The sequence below is a fragment of the Ciconia boyciana genome, chromosome 5, assembly GCF_034638445.1.
Source record: "Ciconia boyciana chromosome 5, ASM3463844v1, whole genome shotgun sequence".
Classification (NCBI taxonomy): Eukaryota; Metazoa; Chordata; class Aves; order Ciconiiformes; family Ciconiidae; genus Ciconia; species Ciconia boyciana.
In genome coordinates this window covers 78928507-78955404 of record NC_132938.1, presented here as the reverse complement: position 1 = coordinate 78955404, position 26898 = coordinate 78928507, and the positions used below count along the sequence as shown (strand labels likewise).

At 49.3% G+C, this 26898-nt stretch overlaps 1 protein-coding gene across 3 annotated transcripts; it reads right to left on the bottom strand.

Annotated features, from left to right (window-relative positions):
• Window positions 1-220: 220 nt before the first annotated feature.
• On the bottom strand, window positions 221-26003 carry NDNF (neuron derived neurotrophic factor). 3 transcript variants are annotated; one of them, XM_072861567.1, is made up of 4 exons: window positions 25867-26003; window positions 4789-4977; window positions 3614-3738; window positions 221-2689 (listed from the first exon to the last, which is right to left on the bottom strand). In XM_072861567.1, exons 1-4 carry the CDS (start codon window positions 25884-25886, stop codon window positions 1296-1298), a joined length of 1728 nt encoding a protein of 575 aa, XP_072717668.1. In that variant the 5' UTR covers window positions 25887-26003; the 3' UTR covers window positions 221-1295. The 3 variants fall into 3 exon arrangements, with proteins under 3 accessions (XP_072717668.1, XP_072717669.1, XP_072717670.1); XM_072861568.1 differs by lacking the exon at window positions 25867-26003 and adding an exon at window positions 24158-24605; XM_072861569.1 differs by lacking the exon at window positions 25867-26003 and adding an exon at window positions 19046-19064.
• Between the last annotated feature and the right edge of the window lie 895 nt (window positions 26004-26898).

Here is a 26898-nt window from a genome sequence, read left to right as displayed (position 1 = left end):
ATAAGAAAATTTAGAAAAGATGAGATCCAGACATTTAATATTTTAAAGAAATTTACACACTGGAAATAACTGCAATTTAAATGAAAGTACACGTTTTTTCCTTAGCACTGCCATTCTTGTCAATGGAAAAAAAATAATCCTCTCAGCTTATTATTACTGCGGTCAAAACCAGCAGCATCCAGAAAGCAAATGTTTTCAATGATAATCTAACAAAAATAACAACTGGTTCTCTGGTGTGTTATTTGTTTGAATTGTATGGTCTCTCCACCTCGGACCGTGAGCTCCTTGCAAGCGCTGGCGGCACTCGCAACCATGACGAAACAGGACCCGTTCTCACCCGGGACAAGTGAAGCTCCTCTGTGCTGTCCTGCTCCTTTGGTGCCTCTATCACTGTCGACCCGGTGTATGCCACAAATACCCCTCCTTTGATGGCCTGCGCTCCCTTCCAGATTCGAACTGACTCGGTAACATCAGTAATTCTACTGGACTTCAGTCACCTTGCCCAAAAAGATGAAGAACAACAAAAGAGAGGCACGCCCTAGCTGAATTCGGTTCAAGTTTCGGCATGCCTCTTCTGTCCCCAAGTCTCTTTGCCCCCTTAGAATGTCAAGAAAAAAAGAAACAATATATAATCTAATATTTTTAATTTTATGTACAGGAATATAACGTTATGGCAACTTTGTACATGAAATACATACAGTATTTAAACATGAAAATCAGCTAGGTAAGAATTTACATTAGCAATGAAACTGCTTCACGTGCAGCCCAGTTAATACTTAGTTTAGATCTGTATTTTATTGGGGAGAGATTTTAATAGTTTACAATCATAGAAACATAAACATTTAAAACAAGACTCTATAAAATAATTTACAGAAACCCTACCATCTACACTGAGAGAAAGGGTGTATGTCTGTGAGTTTTGTGTGTAAATAACAAGGTGGACGAATGATGTATCTCAGCCTTTTAAGTATAAAATAATTTAGAAGCAGTTCATGCAATACGGAAGCAAAGGCGTGCCAGTTCCTTCGAGGTTTCCTGCTACCTTGGACATCTACTGAGCATCACATGTGGGTCACCGGACACACAATAATACCGTTGCCAGATGCTCCCAGAGAGCACCACCCTCAGTTCCTCCAACCAGTTACTTCTGTAAACATAAATATACAAGTTGATATCTTTTCTACACAGTACAAATACAGGTCACAACTTCTCAGCTGTGCAAGTAGTCAATCCGTATACTTGGAAGTAGGATAACGGTCAGACCGGAGTTCCATATATTTCTATGTACAGGGGCACTAACAGAACTTCCTCGTTTTCACCAATTTGCTCTGGTATTTCACGGAGTGCCCGCCGTGCCCTATCACGTAAACATCCAGCAGGTAGGACTTGCCAGGCTGCAGGCCTCTGATTGTCTCTGTCGTCACTGCTTTCTGGATGTTCTGGCTGTGGAAGTATTTACAGAGAACCTTTCCCGATTTCTTCCTCGTATCCGGACCCAAGCACTGGTTCTGCTCTCTCTTCTTCTGCTCTTCGTTGTAATTGTCATCCACTTCCCTTTTGTAGATGCAGAATTTGTTTCTCTCCTGCGTGCCCAGCCACGCCACCGTGACCGAAGAACACGTGCGGAGTTTGTCAAAGGCTTTGATTCGCGTATCTTCAGGAAGAGAAGGAAACAACTGCTTGTTAGGCCTTGTAGTAGCCAGGATCTTCAGCATAGAAGCACCTTTTTTGCTGCCTTTCAGCCTAATGAGATACTTAGCTTTTGCTTTTCCCCGAAGCTGGAACTGCCGCACACCCTCCACGTTTTGAGACAAGAGAAGTTTTCCATCTCTTCTAACTTGGATCTGAACAGCATCCAGGCACGAATGAACGGAGAAGGTGACTTTTTGGTGAGATGAAACGGGAGCAAACCGTAGAAATTTGGCTCCCTTTCTCTTGATGAATACATCTGTAACTTTGCCGTCCTTCAGTTCGACTGTTTTCTGTTTAGCCTCCTCCTTTGTTCTGGCAAAGGTGCCAACGTATGCGGTGCTCATGTTAGTGTTGGTATTTACTGCAAACATGTCAAAGTAGTACTGCGTATCGGGCTTCAGGTCAGACACTGTGAAGATGTTCTTGTTCCCGATACAAACTTTATGCAGGTCAACTCTCGGCTTTGAGGATATTTGGCGCCCAAACTTTGGTGATGATTTTAGGAAACCACGTTCCTTGCCGGAGTTGCTGTCTGAGGGGAAGCCAAAATGGGCAAAGTCAAATGGACTGAAATCCAGACCTGGTTTTGGAGCCATCATGAAGGCATCGTCAGAACTGAGCTTGGCTTCAACAGCACAGAGGCTTTTGAAATTGTGTTCTTTATTGATGACTATGCAATACTGAATTGGCTGCTTCAGTAAGGAGGCGGTGGGACTTGGTTTCCAGGCCAGCGTCACTGTTGTACGTCCCAGAGAAGTGACATCGATTCTAGGATCGTAAGGTAATTCAGGATAAGGTTGGTCCGACTCTGGAGTAGTGGTTGCATACACTTTAAAATGTGTATCTTTCTCTGTCGACAGCAGATCTAGTTGGTACAAACCAGACGGGGAACTAGAGGACACAAAGTACTCAACATCATTGCCTTTGTAAGAGAACAGCTCTGTGCCTTCCTCATTAGTAATCTGCTGTTTCTGTTGCTCGAGAGGTTCTGGTTCACCTAGATTACAAGCAAAGAAAACATTTATACAGACACAATCTGCAAATACGAGAAAATAAACTCTAACAGACGCTTCTACATAAAATACAAAACTGAGATGAAAAAGGAAGGTTTTATCTTCTGAGGAAGATGTAATCAGTACTTCTGTCAAATCAGAGAGGGAAACTGGTTTGGTGATCAGGTTAAAACCAAATGCAATAGAAATTGCACCTGCCCAGTATTAATGGAGTCTCGTGAATGGTAGCTAATACCTTCCACTGGAGTACTTCAAGCACCCAACCTGGAGATGCCACGCAGTTCCCCAGGGGGAACTGACTCTGCTGCCTGTTTCTGGACTTGGGCCCTGAGCTTTGGCCCCCTGAGTCATGCTAAAATCTGGTGCCTAAATACAGTGGGGGCCAAAGGTGTGTATACCATACAACGTGGTGTGTGTGACATTTTAGCACTTGTGTGAGAGGCTCTGGAAGCCAAAGACCTTTTCTCTCTTGAGTAGCAGTTATATGGCTCTTTCCAGATAAGCTCCGTGTCTACAGACGCATCCCCTCAAAGGGGTGAGCTCAGCCCTGCTGCGATGCCAGCCCTGTCTCTCCAGTTCTTATCTTGTGTACACAGCTCACAGCAAAGCCCCCGTGAAACCGAGTTACTCCGGGCAAACGCAGTTTGTTATGGCAGCATCCAGTGCAGTCTGTGACTATAACCTCAGCTTTTACTTTTGCTTTTTTACAGCCCTTTTCCTTGTCATGTTGCTACCTGCTGCCACTTTCCTGCACAATGGTAGGACTGGGGCTGAAGATCCAAACAGGAGATCATAAAGCTGGGCCTGCTGTGAGACTCAGCATCACCCCGAGACTGGTTTCAGGGGCTTCGAATCCAGGAGAAAAGCAGGTCTCTGAGGCGCAAGGGAAGTCATTGATGGTTTGTTACCTGAACCTTCTCCACTGGCTTCCTCTGGGAGCTCTTGCACACTCAGTTTCCACTCCAGAGGGGCATCGCATGGTGTCACTGTCACTGCTAAGGGAGTGTTGTCCTCTTCAACCACAAAGAAATACCTAGGGGAAGGTTAACAGGCCCATACGTCAATAAATCCTGATGGCAGCCAACCGGCAGGGACTGACTTGACATGATCAAGGTTGATCTTGGTGGGGCAACAGAGACAAAAGCGTTACTTACAGGCAAGTGTGCACAGAGGGAATGGAGTATGGAGTATGGAGTATGGAATATGGAATATGGTGGGCGAGAGCTAAGGAGGGGAGGGGAGTCCCCCCACTAACACGGTGGTGCAGAGTTCACACTTTGCTTGTCAAGACATGGCAGAGGGGTTTCTGGCCTCCTGCCCTCCCCTCCATCAACTTCACTTTTTACCCCTACACTAACTATATACAGTATAAATGGCCACCAAGGTATAAATGAGTGAAACGGGATCTTTCCTGGAATTTAGGGATATGCTCTTCAAAGCAAGACACACATTTTAGGCCATGTCCAGGTAAGGGCCCTGGAAGCACGTATAGATACATACACATCCAGCTGTCCTCCTGCATCCCCCCATGCGCTACACGTCGTTTATTGGAAAACGTTTCTCACCGATGAAGGCTGAAGGAGGTGTATGATATGCGGAGGAAGGTGGCAGTGCTGGTCTTCCCTGAACTCTTTGGAGCCTCAGGTTCTTCCCCAGGCTAACCTCAGTATTTTCTGACCCATAGGGTCGAGGTTGGGAAGTGGGGAGTTCTGACTGAGACCAGCTGGCTTACGTTGCTTCTTTAAAGCACGATATGAAATAATGAAGAGAGACAAGTGTGGTGGGGTAAGCCTGTAGTTTCTAATTTCCTTCCCGCTCCCTTTGCGGGTTAGTGGCCCCACTTCAGGGAACTTCTGCAGTCTGTGGGAGCTCTGGGCTTATCCCAGAAATCAAATAAATTGGATAGACCCTCAGCCGGGGAGGCCAGATGGGGATGGAAACTCTCATAGTTACTTACTTCACCAGACTGAACACTGGCATTTGTGTTTTTCTGGTCTGGATCCAATTTTTCTTTCAAAACACCCAGCAAATAAAGCTAGTATCTTCGAAGTACAACTTCCTTACTTGAGCCAGACAGAAATACCTTTTAGGGGTGTCTCGGAAGAGGTAGCTGCTAATTTCAGCTCCATCTGGGATGACCGACGAATCATGAAAAAATGCTTTGTCCCGGATCTGCATTTGGAAAAGCTCCTCATCCCTGGTGGGTAACTTCTGGGGCCTGGAGCTGAGCGGCAGCAGCAGCAGCAGCAGCGGGCAGCGCAGCAGGAGCATCCTACAGCAACGACAGGGAGTCCCACCTGAGGAGAGCTGCACCCCACGCAGCAGGAGCTGCCACCGGCTTGTCCCATGCTGGTGGGCGAGGCCGTGGCAAAGCACCGGTTTATTCATGACCCGCGGTCGCTGACTCGGCCAGCTGCAAACTCGTGTGGCTCTGGTGGGGTGATTTACTGCTGGAACGCGGGCACACCCATAACAACATCTCATGCACTTTATGTTTTACAGTACACCTCACTGTACTGCCGTACAAGCACTAGGAATACATACCGTAAGGACTAAGCTTGCGTCATCACCGCGCTTGGATAAAGTATGTAAATAAGATTTTTCCATCTTGAACTGTAATTGAAAGCAAGCCTGCGCACTGGGTGCAAATTGGAATCTCTCCCTCTCATTAACAAAGAGCAAAAGCCTTCCACATACTTTGGTAGAGCCGCAGTTTGATGTTTTGCCGTAGCAGAAACAGAGCTCGCTGGACATGGGAGCTAGAGGAAGCACAGAGCAGATGGAGGGTCCATCGACTTCACTTCCCCTAGGAGATTCTGGTTGGGCTTCTAACAGTCTTTTGAAAAGTAAGTATTTCCAGTGAAATTGTTCTTTATAAAAATAATGAATTAGGAAAACATGTGATATAAACCCCCACATATTCAAAGCACATTGGTATTAGCAGGCAATTCAGCAGGGCTTAATCCTCAAGCCTGATGGGAATTGCAAAACACAAAAGCAGAGAATCCCTTACAAATTAGGCATAATAATTCATAATCTCAGCCTTTCATTAGTATGTCTACAACTAGGTCAGTAATGACTATCCTAACATATACAGTGGGACAGGCTGGAAATCGCCTGTAGATGATCTCATATGTAATGGCTCTGGTAGGGGGGGTGGTAGGGGGGAAACAAAGCCCATTTCTGGTACGAGTATAGCGAGTTCAAATTGCTAAATGATAACATTTTTTAACGTTAGAAAAAAGAGGTTTAGGCCATTACCTAAACTGTGACAGCCACTGGCTTTGGGGAGAAGCACGATAAAAAGCTGAGCTGGCAGGAACAGTTTTATCTTGTTGTTACTTGGCTGAATGTGCGGTCATGCACCGCTCCTTGTACCGCACTGTAAATTAACTTTGGCTTTACAACAAACTCTTTCTTTTCACCTTTAAGATCAAATCTGCTGTTGAGATTGGGGTTTTTTTTTCCCCCTCCACTTGACCTTTCCCTAATATTTTGTGTAAAAATAGCAAACACAAAGCTCCTTGAGAAGTGGCATGATGTAGTCTAAGCCGTAATAAAATTGCTCTTCCCCTTCAAGCACTTCATGAAAATATAAGCCGGCGCCCCAAGGGAAGCCCCAGCAGCCTCCGCCTTCCCCCTCCCATGGCTTTACCTTCCAAAAACCCCAAAGGAGCCACTGGAGGCCGGTGCGGTCACGGCGTGGGACCCTCCTCCTCGCCCCAGCCCACCCCCCTGGCCCTTTCGGAGCTTTCAGCAGGACCCACTCCCCGGCGGCACCAAAATCCCCGCGAGCCCCTTCCTGCTCTCCTCTTCACGGAGGCCAGCAGCCTGCCAGCCTCTGCCCCTCTCGTCATCACCACGTCCCTGCCGAAGCTCGCTGCAGGTGCCGGCATCCCGAACGGGAGAATTTGCCGCAGGCAGCAGGGGGTCTCGTCCTCTTTTTCGCCCCCCGAGCTCCTGACAAAATCTTCCCAAATCCCCTCTCCCCGCTGCCCCTAGCTCCCCTTCCACCGTGCGCAGAGAGGAGGCTGCAGCGTCTGCCTGTCCTGCGGTCCACCCTGCTCCCAGTATGGCTGAGCACAGCCGTCCATGTGTAGGACAGCAGGTCTCCTGACACCAGCACGGTCTGCGGAGGGCTATTTTCGCCCTCGTATTGCTTCCTCTGCCTCTAACATCGTTGTTATTTAATTGCTCCTTCCACCAACGGTGCAGGTCCCCCCCACTCAGCCCCCTCCCCTCCTCTCTGCTGTCCCTGGCCCCGTTACCTCCGCCCATTCCCACCCTGCTTTCTGCTGTTCTCCCACTCGTGCTGTCCAGCTCGGTCCCTGCCCTTCATCTCTCTATTTTCCCACTGAAACTGGTGATGCCAGAGGGAAGAGAAAATACGCAGCAAACCCCGAAGTAACCGTAAGCCACAAGTGACACGTACTGAAAACTCCCTCGCCAAGACGCAATTTTATCCTCGCCTCCTTTCGCTCGTGCCTTCCCTCACGCCAAGGGCTGCTATGCCTTCCTCGGCTTTCTCCCTCCCCAGCCCGCCGCATAGTCCTGTATTTGCAGCCAGATCCTCCCCTTCCTGAGTGGAAAACCACAGGAAAGATGAAAGCGAATGCTCGAGGTTCACCTGGCAGAGTTTTCCCCGTGGTCATGTCCCAGGTGGGCACAGAGACCGTGGAGGAGCCCCATGGCCCCTGCGAGCAAGCGGCAAGCGTGCCAGGGAGCCCTGCAGCGAGCTTGCCGGTCAATGGCCCCGCTGTCTTGCGGGTAAGCCCTGCCTGTGCCGAGGCTGCCAAAAGTTATTTTGCAGTTGGAGAAGGCTGTGCCCTCATTTATTTGGCGATAACCTGGTGACAGCAGCACACGGCCGCGGTTCCCCATCTGCAGGGCTTGTAACGCTTCATCTCCGGCGCTCACAGGTCTCAAATTGTGCGCTTCGTTATTGTTTGGGATGCTTTAATAACAGGTTACTGCAACGCTTTGCCCTACGGAAAGGGAAAGAGTAAAGGGCTTTACCTAAGACATGCAATTGCTACTTATAGCTAAATCCTGATTTAGCTTTCCCAGTGTTTGTCAAAATTGATCCCAACCAGGTCCTGACTTAGCTTTTGATGACACAGACATATTTCCTCGAATTTGGACTGAAGTGTTGATACTTATCAGCAAAGTTAATGACATTTGACCTTTTGGAGCAAAGATCGTCAGTCAAAATACTTGCTGACTTGAGTCACCCAAGTCAGCAGAAACCTCCTCTCACACAAAGCAGGATGAGTTTCATGTGCTCTAAGACGTTGCTTATTGATTTTTCAAGTATTATCGTTGGCCAACAGGGAAGAAATTCTTTCCAACTTAATCACAACAGTTACAGCAGATTATTTGGTTAGGTAAGAAACTCTGACACTTTCTGCAGACAGCGTCCTCCACACGAACCCCTTGAAATTGCAATCTTGTGTATTCCCATAGTCGGTGCCAGTGCAATGGAACCTCTATTAAAATAAACGATTTTTGATTATAGGACTACTCAGGCTAAGCTTCACTTCTTAAGTAATTTCATGAGCGAATTCACTTAAAAAACTCCTGTAGACAGCGTTTCGGTCCCCGTTAACAACGGCAGTGTAGCGACAAGGTACAGATTTGTCTCTGATTTCTTTATCTAATTGTAAAAGCATTTCAGCTTAAAAATAACTACAAAAGACACATCAAGGTTCGTTCTGTGATCCCTGCCCAGCCTGGGCAGGCAGCACTGGCCCATTCCATACATGAAATAGCTTGCAAAGTTGTCAACTGGTACTGAAAAAGAAAAGTTTTATAATCTTTGTTCCTTTACAAGCGAATAGGATTGAGTGCTTTCATTTTCACATATCCAACCTCAGAGCCTTAAAATGGGCCCAATTTTCATGCATGACACTTCCAAAAGTGGGACACCTCAACAGCAAAGAGGCATCCAAAACTCTCTCACAGTTTTTAGAAACCGTGCTGTCAGTGTTAGACCATCCTTTCACACCAGCTAATAAACAGATTTTATTTTTTGCAGTGCACTCATTATAATTTGGCAGAGTTTTAAGCTAAATCCTCTATAGTTTATGCAAAACATCAAGAGGAAAGCAAAAAACCCATTTATTCGCCCCATGTTTCTTTCTGGGCGAGTTCACTGCTGGACAATGACTTTGACAGGGTCCCTCAGAAAATGCACTTGCTAGATGCGAGCACGTGAATTCGTGCTCTCCCGCCTGGCCCTCGGAAACTTCCAACAAATGATTTTCTTGTCTCGGTGCGCCGTGCTCCGAGCCAGCTTCATTTTTAGAAGCCAGGTACAAGCTGAGGCCTAAGCGCTGCACTGTACAGCCATACAAATTACGTGAAATATGTTGTGTGATTCTTTATTCTCCAGACTGTGCCACCTCCTAAATGCCTTTTATTCCCTTTTCTACAAGTTCGTCTTGTTTTCTTTTCTTTTAAACTCGGAGTCAATATTTTATTGATATATTCCTGCTGACACGAGGGATTTGCCTGCTGTTTATCACTGAATTTAAGAGAGCACCAAAATAAACAGTCCTAAGTGAAATAATAAGCACCGCTTTCCTCCTCCAGGATTGCAAAAGTGCCCTCTAATGGCCCATCTTTTCCTCTCGCTTTTTCCCCAAATTCTCTCTAAGCCGAGCCTTAAACCCGAGCGGGAAGGTAAACCTTCCGCCCCATCGCCCTGGGCGAGGCCGACGCTGGCTGCGGGGTGAGGACGGGGCAGAGCGGCGGGTGCGGGCAGAGCTGGCAGCCCTGGGCCCCAGGAGGTCACACCCTGGCACAGGGGAAAGGCATCGCTCGCCAGCCCGGCCGTGCCGGGATGCCGACCTTCCCGGCATTGCCAGAGCGGAGGGAGATGCCACGCAGCGACCACCAGCACGGCACCAGACGAAAGGTAAAAACCCGCCACAGCTGGGAGGGACCAGGGTGGCCCACGCAGACACCAGCGGCTCTAGACCAGCAAGAAGAGCAACACTGAAAAACTTCCTTGAGAAAAACATGACTTGCTTGTATATTCTTCCATTTCCAAGAGAAAGGAAAAAAAATTTTTCTTTTTTCTTCCATTTCCAAGAGAAAGGAAAAAAAATTTTTTCTTTTTTCTTCCATTTCCAAGAGAAAGGAAAAAAAATTTCTCTTTTTTCTTCCTTTTCTCTTCCCCCCCCCACTTCTCTTTCCCCCCCTGCAGGCTGACCCACTTCGGGGAGCCAGGCTGTGAGCAGGGAGCATCCAGGGGGTCCCCATCTCCTCCCAGGCAGGGCTGCTCCCAGCTCACCGGTTCCAGCTGGACGGGGCAGCCCCGTTGTGCCCGCTGGACGCCGGGACGCCGAGCCCGGGCAGGCTGAGCGATGCCGGGCAGTCTTGGCAGGTGGCGGGGGTTTCCTTTCCTTTTAACCTGGAAAGCGGCGGTCCTGTGCCCAGGTGAGCAGCTCCTGGGCTGCACAAACACTCCAGCAGCAACAGCCACGCCTCGGAAGAGGTTTACTTCATCAACCTCTATGTATTTATCTAAATAAAGAGATGAAAAATGCATGCTGTACATTTGGAGTGGGATATAATTTTAAACACCTCAAAATTTACCACCTTGCCAGAGGTTTGGGTTGTTTTTTTTTCCTTCAGAAAGTATAAATAAACAAAAGCAGCAGTCTGGCCATTTTATAAATTTGAGCTATAAGCACATACACGAAAATTATCATTAAATCGGATCATAGATTTTATGACGCTCACAATTCACTCCTATCTTCTTAATGATTTCCACTCAGGCAGCGAGCCTTACCTGACCTTTCCAAAATCCCACGTACACAAGCCCTCTGTCCAGCCTGTAAGACCTTTGCATAACAAATTTCAGCTATACGAAAGGCCTGCAAATATCTAGGTAAACTGCAATTATAAGCAGAAATGGAGAGGATAACGGGATTTGCAACTGGCTTAGGTTCCGAGTTGGGGACAAAGTAGCTGGAGCTAATTTGTGCTAATTTTGGAGCACAAAAGGTGCTAATTTTGAGCACCTCGCGGGCTCTTCCCCCAGGCTGCGGGATCAGCGGGGTGGGCGCATCCTCAAGCAAAGCCAGAAACAGGCGGCCTCGGGGGCAGATAAAATCACCCCATTTTTTATTTTGCCGATCAAGCCTACGGTATTTTCTGTCTGCCCAAGCAAGCCATCTTTTTCCAGCAAAATGCAGCGGTTCCGCAGGCTGTACCCCACGAGCTATCAGAGGCTCCCCGCTCACATCCCATCGCAGAAATCCCACCCAGCGAGGCAAGAATCCATTTTGCTTGGCTGTTTGGGATCCAAGCAGTTGTGTATTTATTTCACACACAGACACGTGCGCTCACAGGAAGGCTCGATGTCACCGAATATACCTACGCTGTGTAAAAAGGGAGCAAGAGTATTAGATTCACCCCGTGCAATGCCAGAACCATTCACAAGTCATCTTCAAGTACCTTGATCTATGGAAATCATTTGCTTTACTTCTCAACTGTCTGCAGGTCACAGAGACCTGTAAAGGATTTACAATAACAAAACAAACAAACAAAATATCTGGGCTTACCTGAAGCAAATGCATCTTGAATAAATAAACCCAAATGTTTAATTACAGAGAGTGGGAAGTGCATGACTGTAATTTACGGAGGATAATTTGAAGGCACTGCCTGCCACAGTGCTTGTGTGTTGCATTTCTTCTCTTTTTATTGTATGGATAGTGAACTTTTTTTCTTCCTTACGTCCTATTTTTAAACTCTGGTGCGTCGGGCGGGGGGGTTGCGTTGTTTACATTACCCATGCTGTATCTCATAATAAGTCTGTAGATTTATTGATGTGATTTAAGTCCAGCTTCGGAAATAAAAGGGCAGTGTGTGACTTCTTTGACTTATTATAGGAACGCTGCAAGTGAGCAATGCAAAAGCTGTGAGCTTTTCCGTGGTACACTTCATTTCCAGAGATATATAACACAAATATATGCTCCTCAGCATACAGAGTTATCACCTCAGCAACAGAGGAGTTTAAAAGCACCTACCAATTTCAATTGTAATACAATTAGTTATTTTTAATGTGCAAACAAGGAAAAATAATGCCTTTGAAATTTTAAGTATTTACTGGGAGCTGCTCGGTTTGTTTGTTTAGGGAGAGACCAGAGGGGAAAAGTGAAGGCCTGCCATTTCATACTTACTGTTCCCTAAAGGATCTGGAAAACGTTTGGTATGCTTTTCATTTTGGTTTTGGGTGTTGGTTTGTTTTTTTTTTTAAAAAGCAGCGCTCTTGAAAATTTGTTGTCTGGTCCTGCCTCGTGCCTGGGGAAAAGCACAGGCCAGGCAGGGCTGCGGGAGCCTCGGCAGGAGCTCGGCCAGCGCAGCCCCGGCCAGCCCCTCCGCCGGAGATGTGCACCAGCCCCAAATCTTTCCCTACGGAACGGGGGCGGCCGAGGAACGCAGCCCCAACAAGGAAGCAGGGGTGTCTTGCTGTCTCCGTGGATTTTAAAGAGCAATATTTTTGTGTAGCACCGCGGCCGGTTTGACGTGGCAGCTCCCGTTGGCAGGACCAGCTGTAACTGGGAGGGCAGGAGCATTTACGGACCTGTAATCCGTGGATTAAAGCTCCCTAAATACGCACGGACACGATGGACTATAATGGTGCCTTTGAAGCATTTAGGGTCCAGCGTGTCAATAATCTGTGGATTAACCGACCGCCTCTTGCAATTCCAATTCAACCCGCGATTTTCCTTTGCTGGGAGTATTGTTTTAGCAACACAAATCACAGTAGCATGGGGAAAAAATCCAACTATGTAAAAATAAGAAGGTATGAAGAAATAAGGGTACATTTCCACCAAATCTTAATGAACAACAGTGACAACGAACGACAACTTAGGGGAGAGGTTAATTCCAAAGGGGTAACATTGTAAAACGCAGAGCTGTCTCAAATTAGACATGTTGAAAAGCAAACATACTTGGGGAGATATGGTATCAAAAATCAAATTTTACATGGACTATTTTGTTTCTAAACTGAGCCTTATTTATTTTTCCACTTTTAGTGGAAACAGATTCAACTCTGATTACATCGAAATTGCCATCCTGGAGCTGGTGGTAGCTGGATGCTTCAAAAACCAGCTGAGCCAGGAGATGCCATTTGGGACACTTGAGGAAATGCCTAGTAGTTTTTTTAATCAGAGACCACATACCAGCGTTTCTCTCCTTCACAGCCATCTCGACCCATGCGACTCAGCGGTGAGCGTCAAAACCAAACAAGCAGCGAGTCCCCAGCGACCTCCGTTACAATGCTCGGTTGTTCTCTCATACCTCTCCTCGCGAGGGGACGGCAGTGGCACGGGAAGAAGCGATGTGCTGGAGCACTGGGTGGCAGCCAGCTGACGGCTCGCCCCCCGTGCCGAGCTCTGCTTCCCTTGGCCACTCCGGCACGAGCTGGCCTGCGTCCTCACTGTCGTACCTGCTCATCCTCCCAAGCCCATACGAAATCCCCAGGCGGCTGGACGTCGCTCACCGAGAGGGCAGGCATCACGGGATGGGTGTCTGGTACCAGCTCTTCCAGAGGAAAATCTCATGTCAGACGCCCCACTCAGAGAAGGGGCATTTTTTCCATAGTCTCCGCAGGCTTTGAGCCCCAGTAGGAGAAATAAGATAAGGCAGAGAAATCTTAGTCTGCACAGCTCCAGGCCATTTAAGATAACCAACCCTGAATGCCACGCAGCTCTACCACAAATCTTTCATCGCAAGATCTGGAGGTGTTTTATAACGGAGAGTAATTACTATCCCCTTGTTACAAGCAATAAAAGTGGGGCAGCGACTTTCCTTGTTCAAGGAAATCCCAATATAATCCCTTCCTTTAATCATAAAACAATAGCTACTTTCCTCGGCCAAGTCATTCTGCCTTCAGCACAGCTCTCCGAGTGCATGTTACTGTCTCTCCATAATGAATTTCAGCAAGGGGATTAGCGGGGAGGAACACATACGAACGATTACAAATTACAACCAACACAAGCATGTTGGTATTTGGTACGGAGTTTCCCACTGTTTCTCTGGAATACTTCTGAATGACATTATGAGCAAGTGCCCTTGCCAAAACCCGCGAGGGACAGGGATGACTGAAGTGTCAGGGTATGATAAAGAGCAGGAGCAGAACCGGGGTCCGTGCATCCTGCCGTCGCATCCTCAAACCGCCGGGGCTTACGGCTGGAGGTCAGAAAGACCTTTGGAAAGCGCTAAAACATAAAACCAACGTAATTAACTACCAAAGGAGCTAAAGTTGCTTGAGCCATTCCTAGGGCCTGGGGAATATCGCTCGCCCGGCAGCTGCCCGCAGCCAACAAGGTGTTGGTTAAAGGGGAGAAAATAAGGGGCTCGCACGGGGCAGGGCGCTGCGGGAGAGGCAGTGACAAGCAAGGGTCTGCGGGTCACCGGCGCGACTTGCAGGGCAGGAGCGGGGGAAAGCTGAGCCTCCAGCGGCTCCAGCAACAACCGGAGCCCTCACGTTTTGTGGAAAGCTGTGCCGTGAGCGCGCTGGAATTGCTTATGCAATTCTTCCCTTCTGCTTTTTGGTAGACGATTAAAAAAGGGAAAATTGCTGACTACTTTGAAACCCTGTGAAGTGCACAGAGGCCGATTCCCTCAGCTTCCATCAGACACGCAGTTTTCTTCAGCGTCAGGAACGCCACCACACATGTACACAGGGTTACAAACCACAGCCAGCCCAAGTACATTAGCATTCACGCCCACTTCCCTACCTCTACACACACAGTTTTCCTGCAACGGCTACTCAGAAATTCTCATTTGCAATTTCACCGTATCTTCCTTTTCACTGCCTGGGATTTCTCAATGCTTCCAGGCTAACCAGTAATGACCAGTAATGCCTGCAATAGCACAGACAGTAACAGCAGCAGCTCTCCAGAAAGCCCTCTGGCAGCTGGAAGAGCAAAGCAGGGCAGCAGCTCCGGTAACAACCCCGGTTATGGTGCTCGTGCCCAAGAGGCGATTCTGTGACGCCCGGGGAAGCGGCTGCATCCCTGCGCTGCTGCCGGGACGGTGGATATCCCGCTGTGGTCTGCAGGGGCGGTGGGTATCTCGGAGCAAAGACACAGCAATGGGAACTCAAACAGCAACTGTAGCAGGCATCTGGCACTAAATGCAATTGTGAGGTTGGATTCTAGGTTCTTTTCAATCCAGGAAGACTCGTAGTTAACTAGATATGGGACAAGGAGAAAACAGAATTTATATGAACAGGGGGAAAAAGTTATTTCCATTTTATTCTGTTCTTTCCTGTATTTTTTCAATCTTATCTCTGTGTTGCTTTTAGTTACACCCGAATCATGTAATCCAGATCCTCAGCTGACTTCAAAGAAACTATGACTTTTTGTACCGAACCGAGAGCCTAGCCCATATTACTTATGACCACAGCAATACACGTTATGCTGATAGGTGATCCCCCAAAATTTCCAATTCCTCAATTATCATCAGAATCCAAATTTTTCTGATTGAACTTACTGTCCGAAATTGGATTCAGTTTCAATATTATCTGCTTTAAAGCCAAGTAAAGGAAATCTTAGGCCCTGCAAGTCCTTAATGAACCCTTAAGGTGCTCTCTCATAATGATTTGTTACGTATCACAGTAATTCACAGATGCTGTGTCTCGTTTTCCCTAGCTGGAAAAGGGTTGCTGAAAATATGTAAACATTTGTCAAGTGTTTGAAAATGGAAAGTATCAAATGTAGTGCTAAAGATATTGCTATTTACATATTTCTACCAGTGTGCTCAGCATTAGAGCTGGCAGACCTCAGCCACAGTTACAGCAGCAAAGACTTTCCAAGACCCAGCGTGGATCTCGTCCCCCACGCTGATCCCCACCGTCCCTAGAAAGCAGCACAGATGATTTCTGAGTCACGCCATTAGCTGCGGTGACTTCCTCAGAGGCTGTGGTGGCTGAGAGCGCAGGACGGCCCGTCGCAAGTGAACCACATCACAGGGAGGACGATCAGCCTCACCACTTCTCCTGTCTGTCATTCCGAAAATTACCCCTTTCGCATGCTCACTTCTATACGCTACGTGGGCAGGGACGAGAAAAAGCAGGAATGCTCACGCTGGCTAAATTTTGTCTACTGGCACTTATTTCCTTAGCATCCTGCTTTAGAAAAGACACACATTCCTATAGAGGGCAACTCAGTAAATTAGTGAAAAGTGTTAGCGAAGGACGTTAACTGCTCAGAATGTCTCGACGCAGCTACCTGCGGTCACCCCCTGCGGTGCCTGACACTTCCCACTGCCTCCAGAGAAAATCCAAACTTCTGCTTCCCCCAACGGCTGGACCTTCGCATGGCAAGGTGGGGGAGATTCATCCTGCCCGGACCCGGGCGCGGAGGCTCCAGCCCCCCATGTTCATGAGGGAGCGGGGACCCTTGCAGGAGGAGAGCGTCCGTACGGTGCAGGCGGCTCCCAAGGTTTCTCAAGGCTGTTGCAGCTGCTGAGAAGCGGATGAAAGACTCGGGACAAGCATGGCCAGGCGCCGGAGGAACTACGGACCCACACAGCCCGCATGCCTGCCCTGAGCTGCTCAGTAGGCACGGCGGGGCACTGCTCACCCAGCATCATTGAACGTCTCCAGGGCTAAGGAGCCATGCAATGGAGAAGGGATTCACCTCCCAAGGGCAAGACGGTACACGCCCAGAGAGACAGTGAAGCACGTCCACGGAGATTGCTGCCACAGGTGGGCCTACGGTCAGAGCCGACACACGCATCTGTCCGAAGAGGTTACAAGACAACACGAGTCCAACCACAGCTCACCAGCCCATCACACCAAAGCAGGATAGGAGCATGTTTGGGAGCTGACAGTCTTCAGGGTGGCTTTCTAACACTTTTTGGGTTTTCTAAGTGGTGGGCTTCCGCATGACCAAGCTGAAAAGTCTTTCCCGAGTGCAAAAAGATGGGCACTCTGCAGGGACGTGCCGCAAGAGTTTCAAACCTGCCAGGGTCAACCGCAGAGCTGTGATAAGGGATCTCAAAAATCAGATTATCAAAAGGGTTGGTTTCAGCTCCACTCTACTGCTGGGCCAGTGTTTATTTGTCCAGGCTGGCAGGCAAAAGGTTAGTCCTTTATCTAGTTACTGCGAACAAAAGCGGAGGGAACACATACGGGCGGATAGGTCAGGCTGTCATGGGTGAGCGAACATCCAAACAACCCCAAAACCTCAGGCCTTCTTATGGTAACCATACATCCTTGGTTGACAGCAAGGAAAAGAAGGGAAAGGAAGGGAAAAGAAAGAAGAAGAAGGGAAAAGAAAGAAGAAGAAGGGAAAAGAAAGAAGAAGAAGGGAAAAGAAAGAAGAAGAAGGGAAAAGAAAGGAATTTCTGCTTTCAGAGATTGCTGAAACGCGTGCCAAGGGCATTTCCTTTCCCAAAGGGGGAAGACGTGATGAGAGCTGTGGCGTGGGACCCAGCGCTGCCTTCTGAGGGTGTCCCTTCGCTAGCGACTGGAAATCGCTGCGAGATGCTTGGATGAAAGCTACAGCTAAAGGACAAAGCGTCATTTCAACATCACCATTAATATTGCATTGTAAAAACCAAAAGCTGTAAATTCAAAAAAGTATCTGCTCTTTGGTGCTTTGTCCCCTCAAGGCACTTCAGCAGGCCCAAGAGGTTTGGGCTGGAGCCGGGTGGGGGGCTCTGCCCGCAGGGACGATGCCCCTGGGTCCCGCTTCGCTCCCCACGTGCACATTTCGCCGAGGGCCACGAGCCGGGTCTGCACAGTCCCCGGCTGAACAAAACCACGCCGAGCCCGTAGTGCTGCATGGGGACGGCCACGAACCCAGTGAGCAAAAGGTTGAGCCAGAAGCATGTTTTGGCCTCCTGGAAGCACATCTCGCTGACGTGTATGAATTTTGCGTTTTCTAGTTAAAGCCCTAATTGCCTGGATTTTCTTATAAACGCTTTGCAACTGCTTTTTCCTAAACGAGTGGGAATTAGAACGCGCTCCGTAAATTAACATAGCACATTTCTTTCCCTGACCCTGCCGCCCTGCTATCACACACTTGCAAGAGATGTCTTACACTCTTGCTTTAAAATACCTGCTTAATTCAAATGTTAAATTAAGTTAGACTTGTTCACATGATGTGAAAGGGTCTTGAAACCTACTTATTTTTCCTAGTATGAATTTTTTTCAACTGTTGTACTATAACAGGATTATAAAAGTTTTAATTGACTGACATTAAATCTTCCCTGCAAAATTGTAACTTTAATACCCCCTAGGACTATTAGATTTTTATTCATTATTTCTCATTACTGAAAAATCAGTTTGAGAGAGCCCCTAGGGTCTTCCCCAAATAAGGATAAGATCCTATTAGTCCGACAAATCATACTCAAGTAAGTAATTCTTACCCAGGAGACAAAGCCCATGGGGAATTAAATGCAGATTTAGTAGCCAAAGGAAGAGAAAAAATGGGAACTAGAAACCGTTAACACTGCTCACTGAGGTTTTCCTTTGCATCCAGAGACCAGCTGGCAGCTCCGAGACACTTGGCTTTCCCGCACCATCATCATCCCCATCTGTAAACTGCTTAATTTGCATCAGGTTTCTGGATTTCAAAATGCTGAGACACGTTGAGACTGTTTGACTATAAACAAATTAGAGGTAAATCTGCTGCACCTAAACAAAGTAGCGAGAGAGAGAGAGAGAGAAAAAGAGCACTCATGTCTTCACGATACTCTAGTTGCTTTGTAAAAACCATCTACCCTGTTTAATAATCCCTGCAGACATGTGCGACGAACGCGCGATCCCGTCGCACCTCCCGCCTGCCTCCCCACCAGCCTTTGCAGCAGGAGCGGCGGCTGGTCTAGCGCTGCTCTATTTTGGTACTGAGCAAGTGAAAAGTGAGAAAGATGAAAAAGCATCATTTTCCTCCCATCCTAATAAAGTTTCAACCCCTTTAAAGTTACTTTTCCTTAAATAAATAAAAAAAAAGAAATGCGCTCAATTAGGCGAACAATGCTTTTCCCCTGTAAATCACAGGGGAAGCGTCGGCCTCGGTGGTGTGTCACGTTGTGAGCGTGCGAGGGTCACGCTGGAGGGGCACTCATATCCGGACCTGCGGAGGGGGGAATGAAGTAGGAAAGATAAATTATTGCCTTTTGTTTTTCAGATTTCCAGGTGCTCGTGGTAAGTACCCACTGCTTCTTATCTCAGCTGTCACGCAAGCAACAAACATCTCTCCAACTACTGAATTTAATTACCCTAAAACCAGAGGGGTCTCGATTCGGGCCAAAACTCGAACAACCCCGCGTGCTCTTGAGCAATCTGGGAGAAATGCTGAAAACGCTGCGGTTACCTGAGCGCTCGCCCCTGCCCAGGTGGAAGGACAGAGCCCACCGAAAGATGCTCGGCGCAGGAATCGCCTGCATCCCTCTGGCAACTCAGGTATATTTTTGTTTATCGAAGCAGTGATGGGCTGGGTTCTCAGACCACCCGTGTTGCTGATTACTCGAACGGCATTTAAAACCCATTCTGTAAAATGTCCCCCAGAAGATCATCACGTTTTTGGTGAAGTTATAGTATCAGCTATCTCACACGTGAACTGAAAAAGACGACACTTTGCCTGCTTCTGACATGTCCTGTGCGACCGATGTGTTCCCTGGGGTGCAATCAAAGCCATCTATGCAGTCACGAGATTTTCGGCTGGTTCCTGTTACAGCTCTGTGTTAACGTTTATCTTTCTCCCGTTCTGTGGGTGTCCTTGCATACTGCAAATGAGAAAATTAATTCTGAAAGAGCAAACTTCTTTCTAATATTTACTCTCTCTGTCCCTCTTAATTTATTTCCAGCTTTAAGCACGTTCTCCTGGAGTTATGATTTATTACCCTGACCTATTTCCCAATCCAAGGGCAAATACTTCCTCTCCTAATGACATCTTGTTAAAGTTTGCAAACATAACATCTCCTCAGCCTTCAAAGCTCCTTCCATCCATCCATAAGCATTAGCGTATTTGAGTCGTTTTCTCAGGCAGAAACTACCCCTGTTTGATCTCACGAAGACTTTTGTCGTATTCTCAGTCACGATGTAAAAGCAAGCGTGGGGAACGCAGCTTCTGTACTCTGCCTTTTCTCCAAGGCAATGCTCGCTCACTGCACTGCTCGTTATTTAACAGAGCTCAAGCAGTACTTGAGTCCCTTCTCACTGGTCTTACCTAAGATATTCTCTTCCCTTTAACATAATTCTGATTTATTCTCCTTTCGCTCCTGCTTGTAGAGTCAGTGACACCAAATACAGAGCTCAACAGCATTCGGTATCACACCGGCTTCTCCGTAAGCAAGGTAAACGGTAGTCTCACGGGCTGTCTGTACACTCTCACACAAGCCTTACATTCCAAACACGTATTTCTTGATATATAATTAGTCAAGGTTATCACCCTCGATGCTGGGCATCCCCACCAGTACATGCACCCTTTTGCAAGGGCTTGCAAACTTGTTTTCTTACATGAAGGAGGCGGCCCTTCCCTCCTTCAGTCAGGTCTACCCTTCTCCTCTGCATTTTATAATCAAACAGAAAAAGAAAGCAAAACCTCCCCCGTCATTTTAACTCTCACGAGCGGCTGAACGGGTAGCCCAGAGCAGCTATATAGTCCTCCACGTTAATAACATCAGCCCCTTTGAATGCACTGAACGAGAAACGTGCAGTTTTCATTAGACTGCCCTTAATGCAGAAAACGTGCACATTCGGCAAGGTCGAATGGAAACCCGCCATCTCTGGTGTGTCCATCGGTACAAATTAGTAAATCTGCCTCCTGCGAAAGCAAGCCGGGGACTGAAAAGATAAATACCCACTTAGTAAAACAAAATAAAACCAGCTCTAGAAAGATGCAAGACCCTGAAGGAGGACTGAAATAGCCCCTTGAAAATAGTGAAGTAATGGGCTTACAGTTTTATTATTCATATAAAGTTTAGTGACTTCAAAATGAACGTGAAGCCAAACAAGACTTGTTATCCCACTAAAATCTGTGCTGTAACTGAAGCCAGTACCCAGATGTTCTGTGGTAAAATCCGCCGCTTCGCTGCATAAAAGCACCACATACTCTGACGTAGAGTCCTGGCTTGCCTTTATCCAAACCTACTTAGATTCTGGATTATTTTTCTAGCAATCTTTTAAACTGCCATGGGAAGCATAAAAGGTGGTCTCCTACCAAACTGTTTGGTACCAGCTTGAAGTGTAACCATTTGCAGAAATAAATCAGGATTTCTTTTTAATAAACTGTTTATTACCAGCCTTTCAGAACATAAAATGTAGAAGGAGAAGCAGGGTCTGAGTTTAATAAACATCTCATCTTTTTATATATATTAAGGCAGAAGACCCTGGCACACTTCAGAGCGAAACGTCCGGCAAACAGGCTCCATCCAGCCCTACCGAAGCCACGGGACGGGCAGCAGAAGGCCACCGCGCGGCTGGAGGCTCGAAACCACGTTGCACAGCCAAGGTGAGCCCCTGCTCCCCTGGCACCATTAACCCACCCATCGCTAGCTTCAGCTCTCAGGGCACTTCCCAGGAAAGGGTTTACCCCTTCATTTTCAGGGGACTTCTAAGGCGGACAGACCTTAGGTGGACAAACCTTCTGAGGAGGACAAAGCGGACTTGAAGACGCCGTTTCTGCCCCTACACACAGTTTTGGCATACGAGCCGGGATGCTTCGGGGCAGCCCGGGCTCTCGCCGAGCCAGCCGGGAGCAGCGCGGCGCTGAAGGAGGCCCAGGGCTCCAAATGAGCGGGTCGTGGCACAAGCAGAGCCGCAGCACCGGCCCTGCCCACACCGCTGCGTCCCCAGTCCAGCTCGCGGGAGGAGGAGAGGCACGCTGGAAAACCGCGGCAGATGGGCCGGAGCTGCGTGCCGGGAGCTTTAAACGTCGGATGAACGCCGAGTATGTGGTGAAGGCATTCGAGCCGAACAGGGAAGGCAGCACAGGCGTTACGTGATTTTGAACAGCTTGCTTGACAGTTTTCACCATATTGTATTTATAAACATTGGGGAAACCTAAATGCCTTTCCTTGGTGTTTCCGAAGTAGTCATCCACAACAAAACAGGCGCGCAGGGCGATCCTACGCAGGTCTACCCCACCTCTGTGACAACCTTCTTAAAATTAAAAAGAGGGGCCCATATTAATATCTGTGGGATCAGCATCCTACACGGCGTTCGAATTCCCTCTCAGACTGCGCATCTGATCACCAAACCCCGAACTCCCCCGGGGGGGCTGGGGCGTGAGGTAACCCACTGGCCGATGACGCCAGCAGCGTGTCACACGTGTGCGACCACCTGCCAGGTGTGGCTCGCGCCAGGGAACCGCCAGCTCCTCTCAGAGGTGCCGCGGAGCACAGCGTGTCCCCGGGCGGGCGCAGGACACGCGCGCCGTGTCGCCTCGCTGGCAGGGCTGCGATGACATGCTGCGGTGCCCGCCCTCCACAGCAGAAAAATCAATGCGTTTTCTGTCCGGGGCCGTGCAGAAACAAGGACAGCATGATGCACCCGCAGTCCTCATCACGGAAGTGTGACAAGGCTGAAGGGATTTTTCAGACATATTATGAAGCTCTTTCGAATTAAGAGGGGCTCGTTATCTGCCGACACAGAAAGTCCACAAGGAACAGGTATCCTTCTCCTCCAACAGGATGAAACACAGCCACGGGACCCCAAATACATCCATACAGTACCCACACGTGACGCGCTACTGCACATTTCTGCTTCATCACATTTTTAATGGTTGAAATAGAACATAAAATCTCTCAGGGTTTTAAGAAGTCCTCTCCTCTTTCAAATATTAACAAGTTTTAAATTCTAGACGTTACTCTAAGTACTCACAGAGACTTTTAAAGTGGGATAACGGTACTAGAAAGGTGACCTCGGCAGCTCTCCTCTGGCAGGTATGCGTTTTGCTACGAGGTAGGAGAGCGAGGCTGGGAGGATGAGGCATTCCTGACGAGAAACAATCCAAAATGCCATTCCTAAAATAGCTAAGAATCAGCGATTTTCAAAGTAGGCTGAACAGAATCACAAAGTTTTTCTCCCTGCTCCCTTACAGCACAGCTAAAGGTGCTGATGATGTCTAAGACCCAAGCGCTATTTTTACAGAAACCAGGTTATGGCCAAGCCAGCAGTACCTTGCCAGGGTCACTAGCGTATAAATCACTCGCCGCCAACTGCCCAGGGAGGAATTCACCCTCAAATCGCCCTCGTCTCTTCCAGTTTTACAGAGATGCAACTCCACCGGCTCGACCAAGCATGAAACCGGTGCACCAGGGCTGGAAGCCCATCGTAAGACGGTGCTGGACGGGGCTGCCAGTGCAGCCCGACTGGAGGATGCTCTGACGGAGACACGGTGCCACGCTTGTGTCACTGAACGTCGCCTCGCAACCCGCCAGCCGGGCCAGGGAGATCTGTGTATTTACGCTGGGGACCTTGCCTCCCCGCTGAGCTCGCCTCCCGCAGCTCAGTCGAGCCACAAGAAGAGCGATACTGTTTAAGCATTTTAATTAAAGATTGTAACTAGATGCTAACCAGATCCTTTGGTGGGGAGGGAAAGTCCAAGGACCCTACAAGCTTCACAACCCGCTCTCTGAAACCAGCCTTGCAGAGGCTGCCCTGCTCACGTAGGTGCCCACTGGGATGATTTCCAGAGCAGCCCTGGGCAGCGTGGCACAAAGATCACGCTCATCCCTGGCACCAAGCTGACCCAGCTGAGGAATCGGGCCACGTTACCGCTCCAGTGTTAAACACATCCAGAACAAAACCGCTCAGAGAATCACTGCTTTTCAAAAATCTGCGCTAGCCTTTAACTGTGAAGGTTTATGTACATAAAAGTTATATCTGCAAGTGATTAAACAACGCTTTGTAGCCATTGTCTCTGCGCTGTCGAAATACAAACACGACTCAAGCTGCACGTAGCGAATCTCAGCACTTACATCCCACCGTTGAGTTCTCTGTCTACTTTTTTTTGGTAGCCACTTTTTTGTTTCTTTTTTCTTTTTTTCCCCCCTAAAACAAAGTGTGATGCTGGCGAAGACGCAGCCGTCGCCTGCCTGGCACACACCCGCTCAGCGGCAGCGCCGGAGGATGAGCCGGGGTTCCCGGCGGCAGCCCGGTTCCGCGGGGCACCGCCGGCTGAAAGAGGGCAAAAACGGGGAGGAAAAACCAAACCTCAAAGGGGAAGGGGGGACCCGAGAGGGCGCCGAGGTCCTGCCGGCAGCATCCCGCAGGAGCCGCGGCGGAGCGGTGCCGGGACGAGGGGCTCGGCGCTGCAGCCGGAGGGAGGGCGCCGGGCTGCCCGCGGCGCGGCCCCCGCGCCGCTCTGCCCCAGGGTCCCGCAGCCGGGGAGAGGGCACCGCGCCCCCCGCCGCCCCCACGGCAATGGGGGGGGGGGCTGCGCGGCCGGCCCCGCTCCCCCGCCCCGGTGCCGGTGGCTTACCTTGCGGCGTCCGGTCCCGTCCCGTCGTGTCCCTCCCGGGGGGGGGGGGGGCGGCTTTTTTTTAGGGGGGGCGGGTGTTTACCTAACCCCCCGCTCCGGCGGGGACGGGCTGCGGCGGGGACTGTGTCACGCACGTCCCTTCGCGCTTTATAGCTCCTTCCCCTTCCCCTTCTCCACCCCTCCCCGCGGGGAAAAAAAAAAAAAAAAAAAAAAAAAAGAGGAGGAAAAACAATAAAAAGCCGGGAAAAGGAGCCGGGAGCCCCCCGGGGCACCCGCCGCCGCCCGGGGCGAGGGCACGGCCCCCACTTCGCCTCCCGGGAGGGAACGGCGGGGCGGCTGCGCGCCGGCAAAAGTTTGCAGGAGGGGCGCGGAGCGGCGCGGAGGGGCGCGGAGCGGCGGCGCCCGGCGCGTCTCGCTGCTGCCGCCGGGGCGGGCGGGCAGGGGTGCCCCGCGGGCGCGGCCGCCCCGCCCCGCCACCGCGCCGCTCCGCGGAGGGGCGGGCCCGCGGGGGAGCCCCGGTCCCGCGGCCCCGGGGGGGCCCCGCCGCCGGCAGAGGCGCGCAGGGCCCGCGGGGGGCAGCGCCGCGCCGCCCGGCTTTGTGCCGCGCTCGGCTCCGCTGCTGCGCGGGGCTGCGAGGAGCTAGTCCCCATCCATCTTGGACGTGCTCTCCCGCCCGAAAGCGGGGCCGGGGTGGCGCGGGGGGGCCGGGGCGCGCCGCGGGAGAAGCGGGGGGGCAGCGCTCCCGCTTCTCTTTGCCAGGCGGCCGCCGCTGGAAGGGGTTGGGGTTGCGGGAAGGCTGCGGAGCATCCCGACAGCGATGGAGGCGGGAGAGAGGGCTGGGGAGATGGTCAAGGGTGCGTGAGAAATGGGGTTTGTTAAACCCTCCTGCTGTTTAGCAAATGGGTCTCGAAGCTGCGGGTGCAGCCGCCCGCCTTCTCCCTCGGCGCGTTTTGAGCGGAGGCAGCGTTCAGGTTCGGGGAGCGAGGGACATTTTTCTTACTCTTACCTGGGAGCTGCAACGAAAAGGCGGAAAGTATCCTTTGCCATTTAAAAACAACCCCCTCTCTCTTTTTGTTTCTTTTTTGGCACATCGGTCTTAAAAACGTCAAGTGCTACAGAAGCGTTAAACAAGTTATTACCGATAGCAGCTGATGGGTAATTTCCTTGAAGGCAATCATTCCTTCCCTACGACTTCAACAGATTTGGGGAGCAAAAATAAAATAAAACCTCCCCTTTTGCAAGACTGCTGAGCAAATCCGACAGCGAAGGCTGAGTGGAGGGATGCGAATTGTCAGATTCTGTAGGGTGATGATCAGCTTCACTCTGGGAAGACACAACCCCCAAAGAGCTCATGTCTTCAGGGACACGTAGCTGTCCAGACCTCTGCTAACTGCCATTAGCTACTGCCACTTACCTGCCACTCTGTCAACTCACAGAGTAGCCGGCTCGCTCACTGCAAGCCAGCCAGCACGCTGCCCAAGGGTCTGCTCAAAAATACAAGTTCACCAAAAGAAACCCAGGATTAAGAAAAAGAGCCCCACGGGAGCCCCCATCCAGTTATCCTTCTGTTTTCACATCCCTATTTTTACATATTTCACAACTATATTTATCGTTTTCAAATAGGTTCAAGGGTAGGAGTTCGGGGAAGGGAGGAAAGACACAGAAGTTTAGAATTAATTTATGCATGTTTAAGGAGAACCTAAAAATACCTGGTATTCGCACACAGCATCCCGACTTCTTCCGTTCTAGAGGATCGTTTGCCTCCAACTGCAACACCTCAATGAAAAAAAAACCAAATCTCAGTAAACTACACGTGCTCCTCTTCTGCTGCAGAAGACGCAGAGATTCAATCATCCAAAAATGGGAGAATCTGACTAAATAAGAAAGCCAAAATTAGTAAAGAAAACACAGTGCCATCTCACTAGTTTTCCCCCAAGCCCTTGGAGCGTGCAGGAGCCAGCAGAGAGGGATGTGCTCAGGTGAAGGCAGCTACCTTCGGGTACGATTCAGGGCACAACAGTATTCTGTAGAGCCTGCAAAAATGGCTGGCTCCGGTTTGAGGTCATTAGAGGTAAAATATTGCTACCCAGCCAAAGAGCTCTTGAGACTGTGTGCTTCACACACAGGCAAACCGATTATTTTTAACCCGAGGACAGTTTTAGTGCTATTGTTCTTAGAGGGTATTACTGTTTGTGATTTCAGGGGAAGCAAGATGACATCCCTGGGATATTATTTACTGAGGTATGTGAATACCGACTCCTCTGCGTACAGATAACTCTTTTTTTGGATGCTTGCAGTTCCACCTCTATCGCAACTGTAAATCCCTATCGTGATTTAAAGTGTAGCACAGAGCGACTCCCAGCCAGAGGAACAGTTAAAACGCTTTCAGAACAGGATTCGCCGTTCTCAAAATTTACAAGGTACGAAAATATTAAACACAGATATGGAAGGCGGCTTTGGGATTTAAATGCTGAAAATTACATGAATGCCTGGGAGGAACTAGGGCAGCCAGTTAAATGGAAACCAAACAATGAAAGCCCCAAATATGGAAGATTCCTGTGGGTAGGTGATTCCTTTTAAATCCACTTAACTGTCCCAGGTACTATGCCAGCACCTAGGAAATTGGTATTGAAATGCTACCCCCTGAATCCAGAGACGATTCATGTTTGTACGATCTTTACAGGAAGAGGTCTCAGGCATGGCAGCGTACAACACCCAGGGCGAGAAGTCTTTGACCGTAA